This window comes from Camelus bactrianus, chromosome 2 (assembly GCF_048773025.1).
Source record: "Camelus bactrianus isolate YW-2024 breed Bactrian camel chromosome 2, ASM4877302v1, whole genome shotgun sequence".
Lineage (NCBI taxonomy): Eukaryota > Metazoa > Chordata > Mammalia > Artiodactyla > Camelidae > Camelus > Camelus bactrianus.
Genome location: NC_133540.1, coordinates 66,028,661 through 66,044,294, shown reverse-complemented (window position 1 = coordinate 66,044,294; position 15,634 = coordinate 66,028,661). Strand labels below are relative to the sequence as shown.

Below are 15,634 nucleotides of genomic sequence, written 5' to 3'. Positions count from 1 at the left end.
GCTCACACAGTTAGCTAAACTGTTATTCTACAAGTTTCTCAAATTAAGAGAAAAAATTGTTTCTTTTACATTTCAACTTTCTATGGAAGAAAAAGATTCCCCATCTTGACTATAAACTCTCGGGATGTTATTTTTTTCCAGGGCTTTTTATTTTTCCCTTCACTGAATGAAGGGAACAGACAGAAGACACTTGCACATCTTTGCAATGTGTGCGCCACTGCTCAGTTTCAGGACGCCTGGAACTTTCCTTGTTCTCCTCAGAGTCCATTTATTTTTGTTCTGTGGGCTGCGACCCGGCAAAGTGTCCTTTCCACACTCTCTTCCCTTCATTATGCCCAGGGCTCCTCTGTTCTTTTTCTCCGCATACTCCGGTGTGAGACATCTGGAAGTGTGCAGATGATAAAGAGGGCAACGCCCAAGTGACATTTCAAGAACTAGTTCTAGATCTGCAAATTATATTAAAATACGCATGACCTTTTGTCTCTGCGGTACTTCTACCCTGCCACTAGAGACATCTCTCCTAAAAGGCAGATTTCCCACGTGACCTCGCCGCTTAACATCCTTCAGCCGCGCGGAGGGTCTTCGCCGCCGCCCTGGACCCTGCGCCTCTCCCGCCTCACCTCACGCTCCGCCCACACTCACGCTGGGGAACCGAGTCTCTCACCAGCTGTGCTCGTCCCCGCATCTGAAATGCAGCCGACATCACTACTGTGCCCTCATCCTTCCAGACTCGAGGCAGGGATCAGTATCTTCCGGGAAGCCTTCCTGGACCCCTCCAACTTCCCCTAAAATGCCCCTCCGCTGTGTTCCGAGCATCCTCTGCTCACCTGCATCCTGGAATCATCGCGCTGGAGGCTGGCTCCCCGAGCGTGTCCGCCCTCCCCCGGCGCCTGACTCTTCTCCGGACGGGAATCATAGCCACCTTCCTAGCTTAATAGTGCAGCCAGGTTCAGGGCACATATTACATTGTTACTACGCTACGTCTACTCCAAAATAAAAACCCTGGAAATTGGTTGAGAAAGATATTTTAGCTTTGTTAGAGTTAGAAGAGGAAGCATTAGATCTCAGAACTGGAGAAATTTTAGAAAGCAAGACAATAGTTCCAAGTCAGAACAGACCAAAGAACAAATCCTCTACCTTCTAAGCAATCCTTTGTTTTCCAGGAGACCATATTCTTCCTGCCTAACCTACCTCTTTACCATCCTTTCCCTGCCGCCAGTCACTCCAACATCTTTCTCATTTGTACTCTCAGTTTAAGTTTACATTCTCCTGTTACCTTCCTATAAAGATCTCCACTCAAGGTTAACTGAACTATACCCTACTATGTGTGACCTTTATCAACAGTAAAATGCAGATAAAACCTAATTTGTGGAGTTGGTGTGAGCATGACACATAGCATACTTAGGTAGAAAGAGACCTCTGGAGACCAAGTTCTGCCAGCCTTATTGCTTTCCTTCTTTGCTCACTCCAAGTATCAGATAAATTCATCCACCCAAGTATCCAAATATGACCACACACAGAAGGTTCTGTATAATGGAGTTTTTAAAACAGTGGTGAGTGAATGGTTGAAAACGTCTACATTCACACTGTCTAATGAGAGGTCCATGACATTTATTGTTCACTGACATAGACAGAAAACTAAAGGTTTCTTAGTGGATTCTCAAGGGTCTCACACTATTTCCCACTAAGGAATGACTGATAACTGGACCAGCCAGCTGGGGAAGCAGTTCTGATCCACTCAGATGCTCTTGTCCCTTACTGAGCACAAGCATTCACAGCCCTAACTGGTTACTTCCAACGCCTAGATGATACTGAGCCTCCACCGTAACCTGAGAGCTCTGGGGCTTCTAGACACCTGCTTTCTCTTTGGGGAATGCAGTTCTTGCACAAGCTCTGGCAGTAGAGGAAGAGAAGTCCTATTTACAGGAAAAAGAACTTCTTGCTTGAAGTGAAAATGAAAATCGGTGTCCTACTGCCCCAGATGTAGATGCTTCTGTAAAACTGTCTGCCATCCGTTGGCAACTGCATTTGGGGAAATTACTATTTATGTATTTTATAAACAACTTAGGATTGGGCTCCTGAGATAGGGTGAAATTTAGCTAATCCATTTATTTAACAAAAAGAATTTTTTTTTAAAGTGCCTACAATGCACCCAGGACTGTTTTAAGCACTAAGGGTTTGGGAGTAAACTAGTCAAAGGCTCCGCCCTCAATGGGCTCACGCTGTAGTCGAAGGATCACAGACAGTAATTGATGGAATCAGGTAAACACAGATAGTAATAGGTCATAAAAAGAAAAAGCTGGAGAAGGGAAGGCCTCTCTGAGGAGGTGACATTAGACCAGAGGCTTCACTGAAGGGAAGGAACGACTCATGTCAGGATGTGGAAAAGTGTTGCAGGCAGAGAGAACAGGACAAAAGCCCCAAAGTGGGAACTAAATTGAGGTGGTTTAAGGACTAGGAAGAAGATTGTCTGGCAGGGAGTGAGCAGGAAGGAACGTGGTGGGAGGTGAGAGTATTGAGGTAATGAGGGGTCAGATCCTGTAGCCAGTGGAGTTCTCAAAGGGCAGGGATGCCCAGCTGAGCGTTTGGAAGTTTCTGGGTGTCACAGTTGTCACAATGCTCTGGGGACACTGCTGGCATTGGTGGGCATCCAGGACTGTGAAGAGTCTGAGCCTTAACCCTCCTTTGCCAGCTGACCAGTCAGCCTGCCGCGCTCTCCTGGGTGCCGAGAGATGTGCGTGGCTTCTGCTTCTCTGCCTTTTTCTCTGGAGGGAGCACTATTTCTGCCTTTTAAGGCTGTTGGCTAGACAAACACACTTTGGTGTGGACCCAAGGGGTGTTGGTGCCTTGCTTATAATACGTGGAGAAACACGAGAGACCCCAACAGGCAGGGATCGTGGAGGCTCAACACAGAATGAGAGTTATCCAAATCACCAATTGTACTTTCCTTACACAACACGGAAGGTCTTGTAGGATAAGACAAAGGATCTATGTTTGTTCTCCATGTTGATAAAAAAGCATAAGAGTTTTGAGTAACATAATTTGTTTCTAAATTTTTAAAAAGACCATTTTTGCTACTCAGTTGAAAATGAAGTGGGAGCAAAATTGAAGGCAAGGAGACCAGTCAGGCAAGGAGGCTGTGCCAGCCGACCAGGTGGGAGACCGTGGTGGCTGACACTGGAGAGAGGGGATGAGAATGGGGAGTTAGAACAGGGGGAAGGCAGAACTGTTAACCTCAGGATGTGCCTGTGTGTGTTTTATTGAAGTATAGTCAATTTACAACGTTGTGTTATTTTCTGGTGTATAGAATAGTGATTCAGTTGTATGTATATATATTCCCTTTCATATTCTTTTCCATTATGGTTTATTGCAGGATGGTTTAGTGCTATACAGTAGGACCTTTTTGTTTATCTGTTTTATATAGTAGTTGGTACTTGCTAATCCCAAACTCCCAATTTATCTTTCCCTATATACATTTTGTTAATTGCACAAAATCATGGTTTGTTTTTGCCATTTAGACATTATCACACAATCCTATTCTAAAAGACAATGTTCATTAAAAACAAAAATAAAAACTCACAACCTTAATTACCCAGATTAGTTGTTTAAAGGTGGGAAAAAAGGGAAGGTGGCCAAGGAGGGGCTTTCTTATAAGCTTTTCAACAAGTGTCATATTTTCTCCTTAATGGGAAGGATTTCAAAACAAAGGTGAGACAGCTTACATAGAAAGATGCATAAAAAGGAGCTTTATAGAATTGTCATTGATACCATGACAACACTAACTAAGCAGCTTCATTATAGCGCCATCTCTCACTCTGCACTGTTAATAGAGTTATAGTACTCTTGTTTATTTAATTATGTATTGTGAGCATCGTCCACGTCATTACATAGGCTTCTAAAACATCATTAAAACAAGTTCTTTAATATTTCATTATTTGGATATATCATAATTTATGTAGTTAATTCTCCATTATGTTTTTAGGTGCTATTTTTAAAATATTCAATAATTTCAAAAGTACAGAAAAATTGAAAGAGTAGTACAAAGAACTGTCTTTGTTCCTGAACCATTAGACATTAAACTGCCTGCATCGTGCCAACACCCCAGTGCTTCCGCCTGTGGGACCGCAGGGAGCCGTTCTAACTGGGAAATTAACATTGATACAGCGCCGCGGTCCCATCCACAGGTCTCATTTAGGCATCACCAGTTTCCCCAGTAAAGCCCTTTAGAGTGAAAGGATCCAGTCCAAAGTCACAAGTTGCATTTATTCGTCAAGCCCCTTGAGTATTCTTCACTCCGGGACACTTTCTCAGTTTTTCCTTGATGTCATGACTTTGATACTTCTGACAATTAAAGGCCAGTTATTTTGTGAACTGTTCCTTAACTGTAGTCTATCAGATGTAGCCTCGTGATTAGATTCAGGTTTTGCGTTTTTGATAGAAATATCACAAAAGTGACGCTTTGCCCGTCTCACTGCATCCTCTCGGGTGGAACACAATTTCGGTTTGTCTCATCCCTGTGTGTTTGACCACTTGATTAATCGGTGTCTGCCAGGTTTCTTCCCTCTAAAGTCACCTTACTCCCTTTGTTATTATAGATATTTGGGGGGGGGAGATTATTAGAGGCTAACTATTCTGTTCCACATTAGCCTTTCACGCACCAGTTTTATCCATTGATGTTTCTTGGCGGCTTTAATTATTTCTGTGACTGTTGCCAAGTGGTGATTCTGTGATTCTGTTACTCCTTTTACATTTATTGGTTGTCATTCTGCTGTAAGGAAAAGCTTTCTGTTCTTCCAGTTTATCCAGTCGTTTGTTTTTATATCAGCGGGCTACAATCATTACCATCATTTATCTGGACTTGGGAAGTTTCCCCAGTTTCGGCCACTGAGCCCTATTTCCATGTGACCTTTGTGTCCATACAGCCTCATAAGTCGTTGAGAATGTTCTCACTTCCTGGTATAGCAGAATGGCCCAGGCTTACCTTGCACTTTTATCCAGCTCTACAATCAGTTATTTCTCGAAGACATTGATTTTTTTTCTTGAGAGTAGTACTTTAGAAATCCAGGTTTGGGTGCTACATATGCATTGTTAGCAGGTTGTCACTCTCCCAGGCCACTCTGAGGACAGAGCTGGGAAAATGTGTATGCTTATACATATGTACACATACTTATATTGATGTCTATATTTCTTTCTATTTCTATCATCTTTTATCCATGGGTTCACACCCATACCTCCAATCCTAGTCCTGTTCCACAAGGCTCGTTTTAATTTCTTCACTTTTCATAGTTATAACTCCCTTTCCCCACAGTGAGGAATGGATCTCATTATCTTCAACACACTCGCTTATTGGTTGATCAGTCCAATGTAATTAGTCTCCGATTGACAGGGCACCACTGCCCGGCCACAGCCACTCCCTCCCCCACCGCAGATGCCCACCCAGTCCGACCCGGCTCTGAAACTGGACACCCCCCCACCTCTCTTTGAGCAGAAGCTCTCCTCACCCTGCCAGGCTTCAATGCCTCATACCAAGCTGCTGCCCCTACCGTCGTCCCCACAGATGCCCTCTGTCCCCAGCTAGGACTCCACCCTGAACTCAGGTGCACCAACGCCCTGCACACACCCACACTGATGCCTGCCCTGCTCCATCCAACCTGACAGCTTTTGACTAAATTTAAGGCCAGCAGGTAGAAAGCATGGTATTCAGGCTAATGCTTTATTTTTTAAATATTTAAGTTGTTTCCAATTTGGGACTATTATAAATGGCTTTCTTATTACAGTTCATTGATTTTTTAAAAAATAAATCTGCTACATAGTCATTTCCTTTCTTACCTCCAGAAACCATGAATAAAATACCAGTTCTCAGCTCTATCCTCTGCCACCTTCTGCCTAACTATTAAAACCTTAGAGAGATACTGGATGGAGAGTATATTGTTTAGATGGAGGTAAGATAGATTGAGTAGCATAATCCTTTAGTGCAGTTTCAGTAAACACTTGTATCAGCTCTTCTACAAAGCCATTTACCCTTCCTTATTTTGCCTCTGCAGACTCAACCATCCAAGATGTCAAGTTTTTTATGTTTCCATGATATAATACCCAAACTCAATCCAGTCAGTTCAATGTCTTTTAACGTCAAAATAAATCACACTGATTATTTGAAATCCACCAATATTATTTAACATTATTTACATGAACACCTGGGAAGTTCACCCTGACTTCAATGCTGTAAGAAGGGCGTTTTAAAGGAAGTGGTTGTATGTTGTTTCCAGTTTTATGTCTTTCTACTGTGGTGGTGGTTGTTCCTCTTTTTATTTGGTAGGGAGACTTCATCTCAGGAAAAAAATACCCTGGAAACTCCCATGAAGAGAACGTTGACATCAACTGAGTCATTTCCAAGTTTTTATTCATTTTCTCCTTATCAGTGTAAGATATACTGACATCATATTAGAACAAAATATCCTGGAAATTCAGTTTCTTCAGAAATGTACGAATTTAGAATTTTTTTTCATTTGAGGGTCCTGGTTTTATGCAGATTTCCGTTTACACAGTTTTCCACCATTCCTTACATTTCACAGGAGCCAGCTAAGTGTATAATACTGTTGTTACCCTTGAATTAATGATGAGTAAGTTAAAAGAAGTGATTCATTCTCACTTCAAATCCTTTTTGGATGAATCAATTGTAAACAAATCTGCATTCCTGGAAGTCTAAAAGTCTGTTCCATGGAATATAGGTCTCAAGAGATTGTCTGTGAAAAAATAGAGTGGTTTAAAGGAGAATTATATGATTTTGAAAATGCTATTTCTAATGTTCCTTCTTAAACATTCACAAAGCAGATTAGGCTAACACAAACTCAGGGAAGTACAGAAATCCCTCTTCTTTGCTTAAATCCAGACTTTCCCATAAACTGAGCCCACGTCAGTGTGAGTGTGTGCACGTTTATGGGCATAATACCCCGGCAACAACCTGAGCAGCTGGGATGACCTGACACACTCTGCCCAATGCCGACTTCCACGAGTGGTGTGATCTGGCTGGTTGTTGGCAAACTGCTCACTGGAGTTAGAAGAGCGTCTTTCGCCTGTTGCCTGTCGCTACAGAATTATGCTTGACAATCCAGTCTAAAAACAGTCTCTCACAGCATAGGGAGGATTTTCAAGTGCCTGGATGAAGAATGAAAGGCGATCACTTGAGATCAGAGGCAAACTTGAGTTTCACTTCAAACTAGGACAGAACTGGGAAGGCCTAAATCATGTTGCGATATGCCTGGCTTCACCTGGATGTTCCTTTCTTTTTCCAGCTGGGCACCAAAGAAGGTTACCTCACCAAACAAGGCGGCCTGGTGAAGGTAAGGGGGTGTGTTTCTGCCAACACCTGACACAAAGAGAGAGTGTCATGTAGACTCAGCCCTCATGTTTACTTTTTAAAATGCACATCTGCCTACTCATTCTGACTCAGTTATAATATTGACATGTTTCAAGTGTTCATCTTTATGGCTAATATTCGTCAAAATTCTGAAAAATCACTTGACTATTCTTTGGCAAAGCCAAATGGCTAAGAGTAGAAAGAAAACACACAACCCTTTGAATGGAATGATTGAGGGTGAAGGTAAGTTAAGTCTAGCACATTTCTTGGATGTTTAAGATTTCTCAACAAAAAAGTCAAAATTGTATGAAATGTCTACCTAAAAAAAGGCTAGAAAAACATCACAGGCAGTTATGTAACTATATGATAAAATCCCCAAGAAAACAAAACTTAGGACTTTACTAATTGGGGGTAACCAACTGTCCTCCACTTATGTGACCATATCCTTAAAGTTACTTTGCTGTATTTTCATGTACCAAAAAGACCTTCGTGGTTTATGCCTGCTATTTTCCATTTTAAGAGTCAAGGCGCTTAACCTCTCAAGGGTACTGGCCTGCTAGAATTCAATCTAAATATTTAGTTATTTGTGTCTCCACTAAACTGGATGCTCCCTAAGGAGAAATATTCATATTCATAGCATATTTGTTTTCAAGTCCACTCTTACTTCTTTTAACTGGGAACGTTGCCTCCCAGGACAAGATTTGTGTTCTGTTGGTACATGAGAAGGAAACAGTTTTTCCACCAATGCTGTGGAATTCTTAGACAAGGTTTAGAATAGCATGTGGTTTGAGGTTCCTAAACCTCAATTTACTTATATGTAAAACAAGAATAATAATAGTTGGCATTGTATGAAGATTGGCTCTAATATACACAGACCTCCAAGAATAGTATGTAGCCTGCAGTAGGTGCTCACAAATGACATCTGTTTTTATTATAGAGTTTTTTTTTAATTGACATATAGTCAGTTTACAGTGTTGTGCTAATTTCTGGTGTGCAGCATAATAGTTCAGTCATACATATACATATATATATTTGTTTTCATATTCTTTTTCATTTTACAAGATATTGAATATAGTTCCCTTAGAGTTTGATTTTAAGATGGAAATTTTTGTGGTTATAAATCACCTGGAATGTTTATGATTGGTTATTTCTTTTTACTTGTTTAAAAATGTTAAAGTTATCTTTGCCTTTGTTATGAGCTTAAGGCATGGAATCATTTTAACTCTTGAAATTTAAAAATTTTAAGTTTAATTTTGAAACTTTTTCTCAGAAATAACACCACAATAATATTTTATTATAGCTAATCTTTTAGATACTTTTACAACAAAAGGAAATTATATAGTTCAGATGTTGTAGTCCTGTATTCAAAACCTACATGTTTTAATTTCTTTTCTCTCAGACTTGGAAAACAAGATGGTTCACTTTGCATAGGAATGAGCTGAAATACTTCAAAGACCAGATGGTGAGAAACGTAATACGCTTTCCCTTTACAACTCAGCTCTGTAGGTGAAGGGAATGTCTGCCTTTAAGATCCCAGAAATTTCCCTTGTGAGCACATGAAACACCCTGGAGATGTGAGTTCTTGATTCCTGATGTGAGCCTCGTTCTTTTGCAAAGACAGGATGTATATCCCAGAAACCGCTCTCTCCAGATGTTTAAGCTGTAGTTCCCCAGGGCATCTCAACCCCTCTGTTTAGGGCAACGGAATTGTTCTCTTACCTCAGTGTATTAACTGTCTCTTCTAACCCTTTATTAAAAATACGTCCATTTCTCATGCCCATTTCATCAAGCAGATTTAAAATTATTTCATTTTTCCCCTCATTTTTCCTATACAAAATTTCTGGAAAAGTAGATGTTTAAAAACAAGGAAGAAAAGTGTGGCTTCCATCCATGTGTTAAAAATCCATCACCACCAAGTTTAAATTGACAAAGAAAGGCTCTTTCTAGGGTCCAGTTGCATGGAAAGCCAATCCCCAGACAAGTGTGTGACATCCCTTAGGAAGGTTTTCTATTTTTGGTCCCCATAGTGGAAGTTGATAGTCACTCATAGTGAAAGACTTGTTAGGAGAATGAATGATGAACAGATTTGTGTATGTGTTTCTATGATGACATAGTTTGCCATTTTTTTTTTTTTAAGTCACCAGAACCAATTCGGATCCTAGACTTAACGGAATGTTCAGCTGTACAATTTGATTATTCACAAGAAAGGGTGAACTGTTTTTGGTAAGCTGATTTACAAAGGAAATCTTTTTGAAGTCTTCTTGCCAGACATTTAGTTTAGCTGAAGAATAAAAAAAATTGTATATCTTAACATGTACAATTGTTTTGATCTAAGGTGTGTGGGTTTAACCATCACACAGAGCATGTATGTTTTGAGTTCTCTCAACAGAGACATAATACATCATTTAAAGTGGCTTCAACAAATAGGCAGGGCTGCTGGGCACACTGCACAAGCATGACACAGGACAGTGTGCCATTCACAGCTTAGACAGCTTTTATTCCTTTGCCGTGTTTTACATCATTTTAATTATAACTTTGTTGACTCCAACAATGGGTGATTTGTATTATGATGACAATTCTGGTAAATGGCACTAAAGTATTTTGTTCTAACACAATCAGTGTATCATCAAAATTTTCTAACTGGGAGAAATAAAGTGTCTTGAGAAGGGAGTGTCTTATTTCCCACCAACTTTTATTTTAAAGTTTTTCAAACATACAAAAATTGAAAGACTTAGATGCCCATATACCCTTCACCTAGATGCATCAGTCATTAATATTTTGCTCTGTTTGCTTTATCTCTGTCGGTTCACCTTTTTTTTCCTGAACCAATTGAAAGTAAGTTGTAGACATCATGGTGCTTTACCCTTAAGTCCTTAAATATGCAACTACTAAGAAGAAAAATATCACCTATAGAACTACAATACCATTGTCCATCTAAAAAAATTAACATTAACTATTATTAATTAATGATTGTATAGTATCAACCAATAGTGGACATCTTTTCAAAATTCACATAAAGGTACCATATGAACTAACCGGAGTTTATATTTCTTACATAACAAGCAATCAGGAGGCAGACAGCTACCTTAACAAGGTCAGGTCCAACGTCTCTACGATTCTCTTGGTCTTTTCCTCATGCGCTACTTCAGGGTCCAAGACAGCTACTCCAACTATAGGCCTCACATTTACACGTAAGCCATGAAGAAAGATGCAGGGATGGTATTAGGCATGTCTGCCCTTTTTATCAGGAAAGCAGACATTTTCTCAGAAACTCTTCTATCCAATTTCCCCTCGTATCTCATTGGCCCAGACTGGTCCCCTGCCATCACCAGCAGCAGGGTACTAGTATGATCATAATTGGCTCCAACTAATTATAACTTATCACCTGGGGTTCTGTAAGCAAGAGAAAAGGAAAAATGATTTGAATTAACAGGCAATTAATAATGTCTCTCACAGAGGATACCAGTGACAGTTCCAGCCATCAGTTTTGTACAGTGTGTGCACAGTATCACTCCCCATCCCCAACCTCAGCTCTGGCTCCTCACTGCCCAACCGACCTCACATCAAGGTTTACCTTCTGTCCACAGGGACTACCTCTTGTCTATTCCACATGAATTACTGGCATAAACCAGATATATTGCTTTGGTTTTAGGATGTAGAAACTCTTCTGATTTCAGTTCAAGGCTTTTTTTTTTTTTCATGGAAAGTACAAAAAGATTTTTAGTGTTTTGCATCTCAGCTGTGAGGACAGAAGTATGGACAAGATCTAAGTTAGGACTGACCTTATCAGTCAGGTGATTTTGACTCTAGAGCCAAAGAGACAGTTAGATGAGGAGTCAAGCATATTCCTAGAACAGCCTTCCATGCCAGTGGGCAAGTTCTTCTTCCCTCCAGCAGAGATTAACTAACTCAAGGCAAGAAGTGGGCAGAAAGAATAGTTAAAGAGTGTTATTACCTCTTTTCCCTGTCCTAAAAAGTTGAAACTGCCTTCATCCACAGAGGGCAGTGTTATCCTCCTTGAAGCCAGCTAACCCAAATGAGTTACTTCAACAAACTCACTCTTATCTGTCTTGCTTGTTCTTTGTTATCAGAGCACAAGTTCTGAGTCATATATCAGATTAGCTGAATAAACACACAAGCATATTCAATCTAAGACACGAACAACAAACGGATCTGGGGGTGCCCTCGACCTGTGTTTTTCCCTCTTTAGATTCTCATTAGAAAATAGAAATGTGGCCCGTATTAATAACATGAATCTACAACTTTGTCAACATTTCTGCAGTTTGCTGGCAGGACTAGCTCCACATGTACCAATTCCTCAAATTCTTACCCAGGTTTTCTGTCAGTTATTTTCCCCATTGGAATACTCTAATTAGTCTTCAACTAGATGTTCAACCAACCATCTGGAGTCTCTTATGTTCTTCCTTTTGTCTTATCAGCTTAGTATTTCCATTCAGGACATTTTATCTCTGTGCAAAGACAGGAGTAGAGGCTGATGAGTGGATCAAGATATTACGCTGGAAGTTGGTGAGTTCTGCCCGTCTCTGGATGTCTAATGCTCAGAAATAATATGTGGATAATTTCAAACATTTTTCTATTGAAAGAATCAGATGACCCCCGAGAACCAATGGGATGTCTACTTGCAGGCTTGCAGAATAGTCTGTTCATTCTTCTGGGACAGGAAAGGGATGGAGACAGAATAAAAGAAAGAGAACAGAGCGGCACTGGGGTTGCTGCTCGAGCCTGGCCTCACGCCCTGGTGTCTATCACTCTTCCCCTAAGTGTTTGGCTGCTCCAGTTTTGCCTGGAGAGGGACATGAGGGACTAGAAGGTCCAACAGAGGGAAGCTGACATATTTCCATAGTAGAAAATCCTTTTAACTTGTCAGAGAAGGAGGCTTGCCAGAGAAACTTAGCTTAGTGTCCAGTGTACATAAAGTAAAAATATATCAAATGTACATTCTTTCAGACTTCTCCCTGTGCAGATAAACATTCAACTCAAAATTTAATCATTCTCTAGTGTTCTTTACCTGCTCACTTGACTTAATATATAATGAACATATTTCTATATCAATTAATTTAGATCTGTATCTTCATTCTGATTCACTGAATAGTATTGCACTTTATGGGTTACTAAAAGTGTTAGGCCAGTTCCCAATTTGTGCAGGTTTTGGCAGCCCCTTTACAGTATTTCTCCGGAGAAAAAGAAAGAAAGTCAGGGTAGAACTTGGGGGAGGAGGAGACATGATAATTAATTTATAGGTGCATGGTTTTCTTACTAATCAGCAATTCTTATGTAATATTTATAAAATGTTGGTTATCTTAAAGTTGTTCAACAATAAATCCACGTGGGTGTGCTCTCTTACAGTCTCAAATAAGAAAACAGCTCGACCAAAGGGAAGGCACAGTCCGATCTCAGTCATTCATCTTTAAATAGGCAGACCTTCCTCCGTGAGGGCTGCCCTGACCCAGGAGCAGGGTGGAATGTTCCCGAGGCTGTGAGCCACAGCAGGCTTCTTCAGCTGAAAGCTGACTAAGGATTTTTCTATAGAAACAAATCAAAAGCAGATGCAGAGTCGGACATTTCAGGACACGCCACATTTGCGGACTCACAGAAAACTGCTGCCGGTCAAGGCGCGTCTCCCTGAGGATGCGGACGCATCATGGTTCTGAGGGAGGCCGAGGCACCCGGCGCCGCGCCCGGGGGCTCACTCTCAGGACGCGCAATGGGAGATGAAGGCGTTTTGCTTTCCCTCATCATGCTCCCCGAGCTGGCCGATGTTATCTGCCCGGGGCCCCACTCGGCGCCCTGGTCAGCTCCTCTGACATCCAGGTTGTGCGGTTCCCCGGGAAGGAAACAGCTCTTTGTGTGCCCGCTGAGGCTGAGACCGCTTCTTCTGAAAGTGTGCTGAGAGAAACCTCCAAGACTGGGGACAGGGAGCGGTGTTGGTTTTGTTTTTATTCCCCTCTTTATATAAGAAACAAAACAATTTCTGAAACTAAAATGGAAAAGGTTTGCAGTGTTAATTTTCCCTTTGCAAAAGGCTCTACAGATATTCTTCTTCCCTTCTAATGATAAGCCTGTGAGAACTTAACGTCCTCTGGGCGACTAGGTAGCTTGACAAAGATGAAGGCACAATCTAAAAAACACCTCTTTTAGTCATTTTAGGGGAAATGTTTTAAAGAGTGAGAAACCATCAGTTGAGGAAGGGTGATAAAGTAATAGATAACTTTTAGTTTAATAATTATTGTGATCATTACTATATCATGTATTAGAATAATATGATAATAATTATTAAAACTGTAACAATAACAGAGCACGTAACTCTTAAGCACTAAGTTATCTTCATCCAGCGCTTCCCTAACAGACTGAAAGAGACTTCTCCAGGAGAGCGTGTTGTAACAATCCCTTCCTCAGAGTGAGTGCTAGGTACTGACCCAAGAGGAGTAAGACACACCCTGCTCGGCAATGATGGCCAAGTGCCCTACGCCTTATTTCAAGAGCACCTTCTGTTGCCAACTGAGGGAGCAACACTAAGTCCACACGTGAAGTATAATGATGCGTTTCTTACACCGTGTTTTCAAACTAGAATGAGGGGACTGAAGTAGGGGGATGAGACATCAGCATCCGGAGCTCATAAGTAGATTCTAACCCCTCCATTATCTTTATTAATAGTGGGTTTTTTTTTTTTTCAAGATTGACTTTTGAAGGGAGAGTAAAGTGGAGGAAGAACCCAAATAAAATGATCATGATGTAAAGCTATGACACTGCTCTAGCGGTCCTCATTGAATAAGTTCCCTCTGTTATATAAACAGCTAGGACTCAGAAATGACATTACATTTTTGGATGTTTCAACAAGGCTTTTAATGTCTTGTTGTATCACATGGAATAAACCAAATGTCAAGTTAAAATGTGTTCAGTTTGCAAAGTCAGGAGTTAGAAATCCTCACTGAAATGTACAGTTTCGTGTATTGTTTTCTTAGAACCAAGGGTGTTTGTGTAGGTAATATTGTTTTGACTTTTTGTACAATGTCATGTTTATTTATATTCTGTGGTTGTTTATTAAAAAGACATGACTTTGCTGTGCCTGTATTTTGCTATTAAATTATGTTTTTTAACATTTAAAATTTAAAAGAAATACAAGTGATTAATATCATAAATAGCAATGAAGGACCCACTTGGGTTCGACTCTGAGCTACAAAGGATGGAAGGATTGAGTTTAAGAAATAGTCCTCGTCCTGAGGGAGTTTCTAATTGAATATGGAAAAGATAATAAATACATACATAATCATGTATGGAAGTAAAGAAGATAAATACTGCAGGGGAAGCACACAGAGCTATATGATGGTGTGTGCTGAACGGGGATAAAGCCATATTTTGGAGGGTTTTTGTCATGAAAAGGGCGATTAAACATATACTCACCATGTAATTAGTGCCACCCCAGATGCTTCACCTGCTCTCAGCAACCCGAAAGGTGGTCATGATTTCACCTCGCTAGTGAGCTCAGGGAAGGGCCCTAAGATGAGGGAGGATGTTTTAAGCCAATGGCAGATCCAGATCGGGGGCGGGGGGGGGGGGGTCTGTTTGGGAGAATAGCTGTCTGTATTTAGCTCTGTCACTAACAGTATGTGCTTATCACCAAAGGAGTACCTCAAGACAGCCAAAGTATTAGCAGTCATGCTCAGAATCCCTCCCAGGGAAATCTTGCCCCATCGACGCACTGCTCCCTCCAGATGAGGGGTGTTCCCCCATGGTGGGGATGGCTCTTATCGCCTCTGGAGGAAACCTGCCCCCTAATCCAGAGCCATTGGTCCTAACACTTGGTAGGCCAGAGCCCTCTCTTCCCAGCCATGCGGCACTCCAGAGGGTGGGCTCTTAAAACACGCTGGGAGCGCAGGTCGGGGAGTTATGCTGAGTCCCGGTTTCAGGCAGAGAGCAAGAGAATTATCACAGAATGAGTATCAATCCTCCCTCCCTCCTCCACTACTACTTCAGGTCAGCTGCAGCAAACCTGTATTTTTGCCAAACTCTTCCTGGTCACACTGTGTTTTAAACACTAGCTTCCACCACACCCAAATTGGAGAAACAAGAACTGTGATTGCTACATTTCCTTATTTTGTTATAAATGTGTGTGTCCATACAAAAAAGCAAGTTATCTGTTTCCTGTCTTATCCCATCATCTAACATAAGGTATCTTAAAAATGGTCAACTTTCTATCACAGTATTTAAGCCACAGTGTATCAATGAGAAAAGTGAACATCACCCAAGGACTTTGCA

The 15,634-nt window shown here is 41.0% G+C and overlaps 1 protein-coding gene across 2 annotated transcripts in view; it reads left to right on the top strand.

The window, feature by feature from the left end:
- Positions 1 to 14,449, top strand: part of DAPP1 (dual adaptor of phosphotyrosine and 3-phosphoinositides 1) — a 50,338-nt gene extending 35,889 nt beyond the window's left edge. The window contains exons 5-9 of one of the 2 annotated variants that reach the window (XM_010953573.3): positions 7,293 to 7,340; positions 8,757 to 8,819; positions 9,495 to 9,580; positions 11,797 to 11,884; positions 12,725 to 14,449. In XM_010953573.3, coding sequence (XP_010951875.2) covers positions 7,293 to 7,340; positions 8,757 to 8,819; positions 9,495 to 9,580; positions 11,797 to 11,884; positions 12,725 to 12,793 — 354 coding nt within the window. In that variant the 3' untranslated portion in view covers positions 12,794 to 14,449. The other variant, XM_045515727.2, reaches the window with a different exon arrangement.
- The last annotated feature ends 1,185 nt before the right edge of the window (positions 14,450 to 15,634 follow it).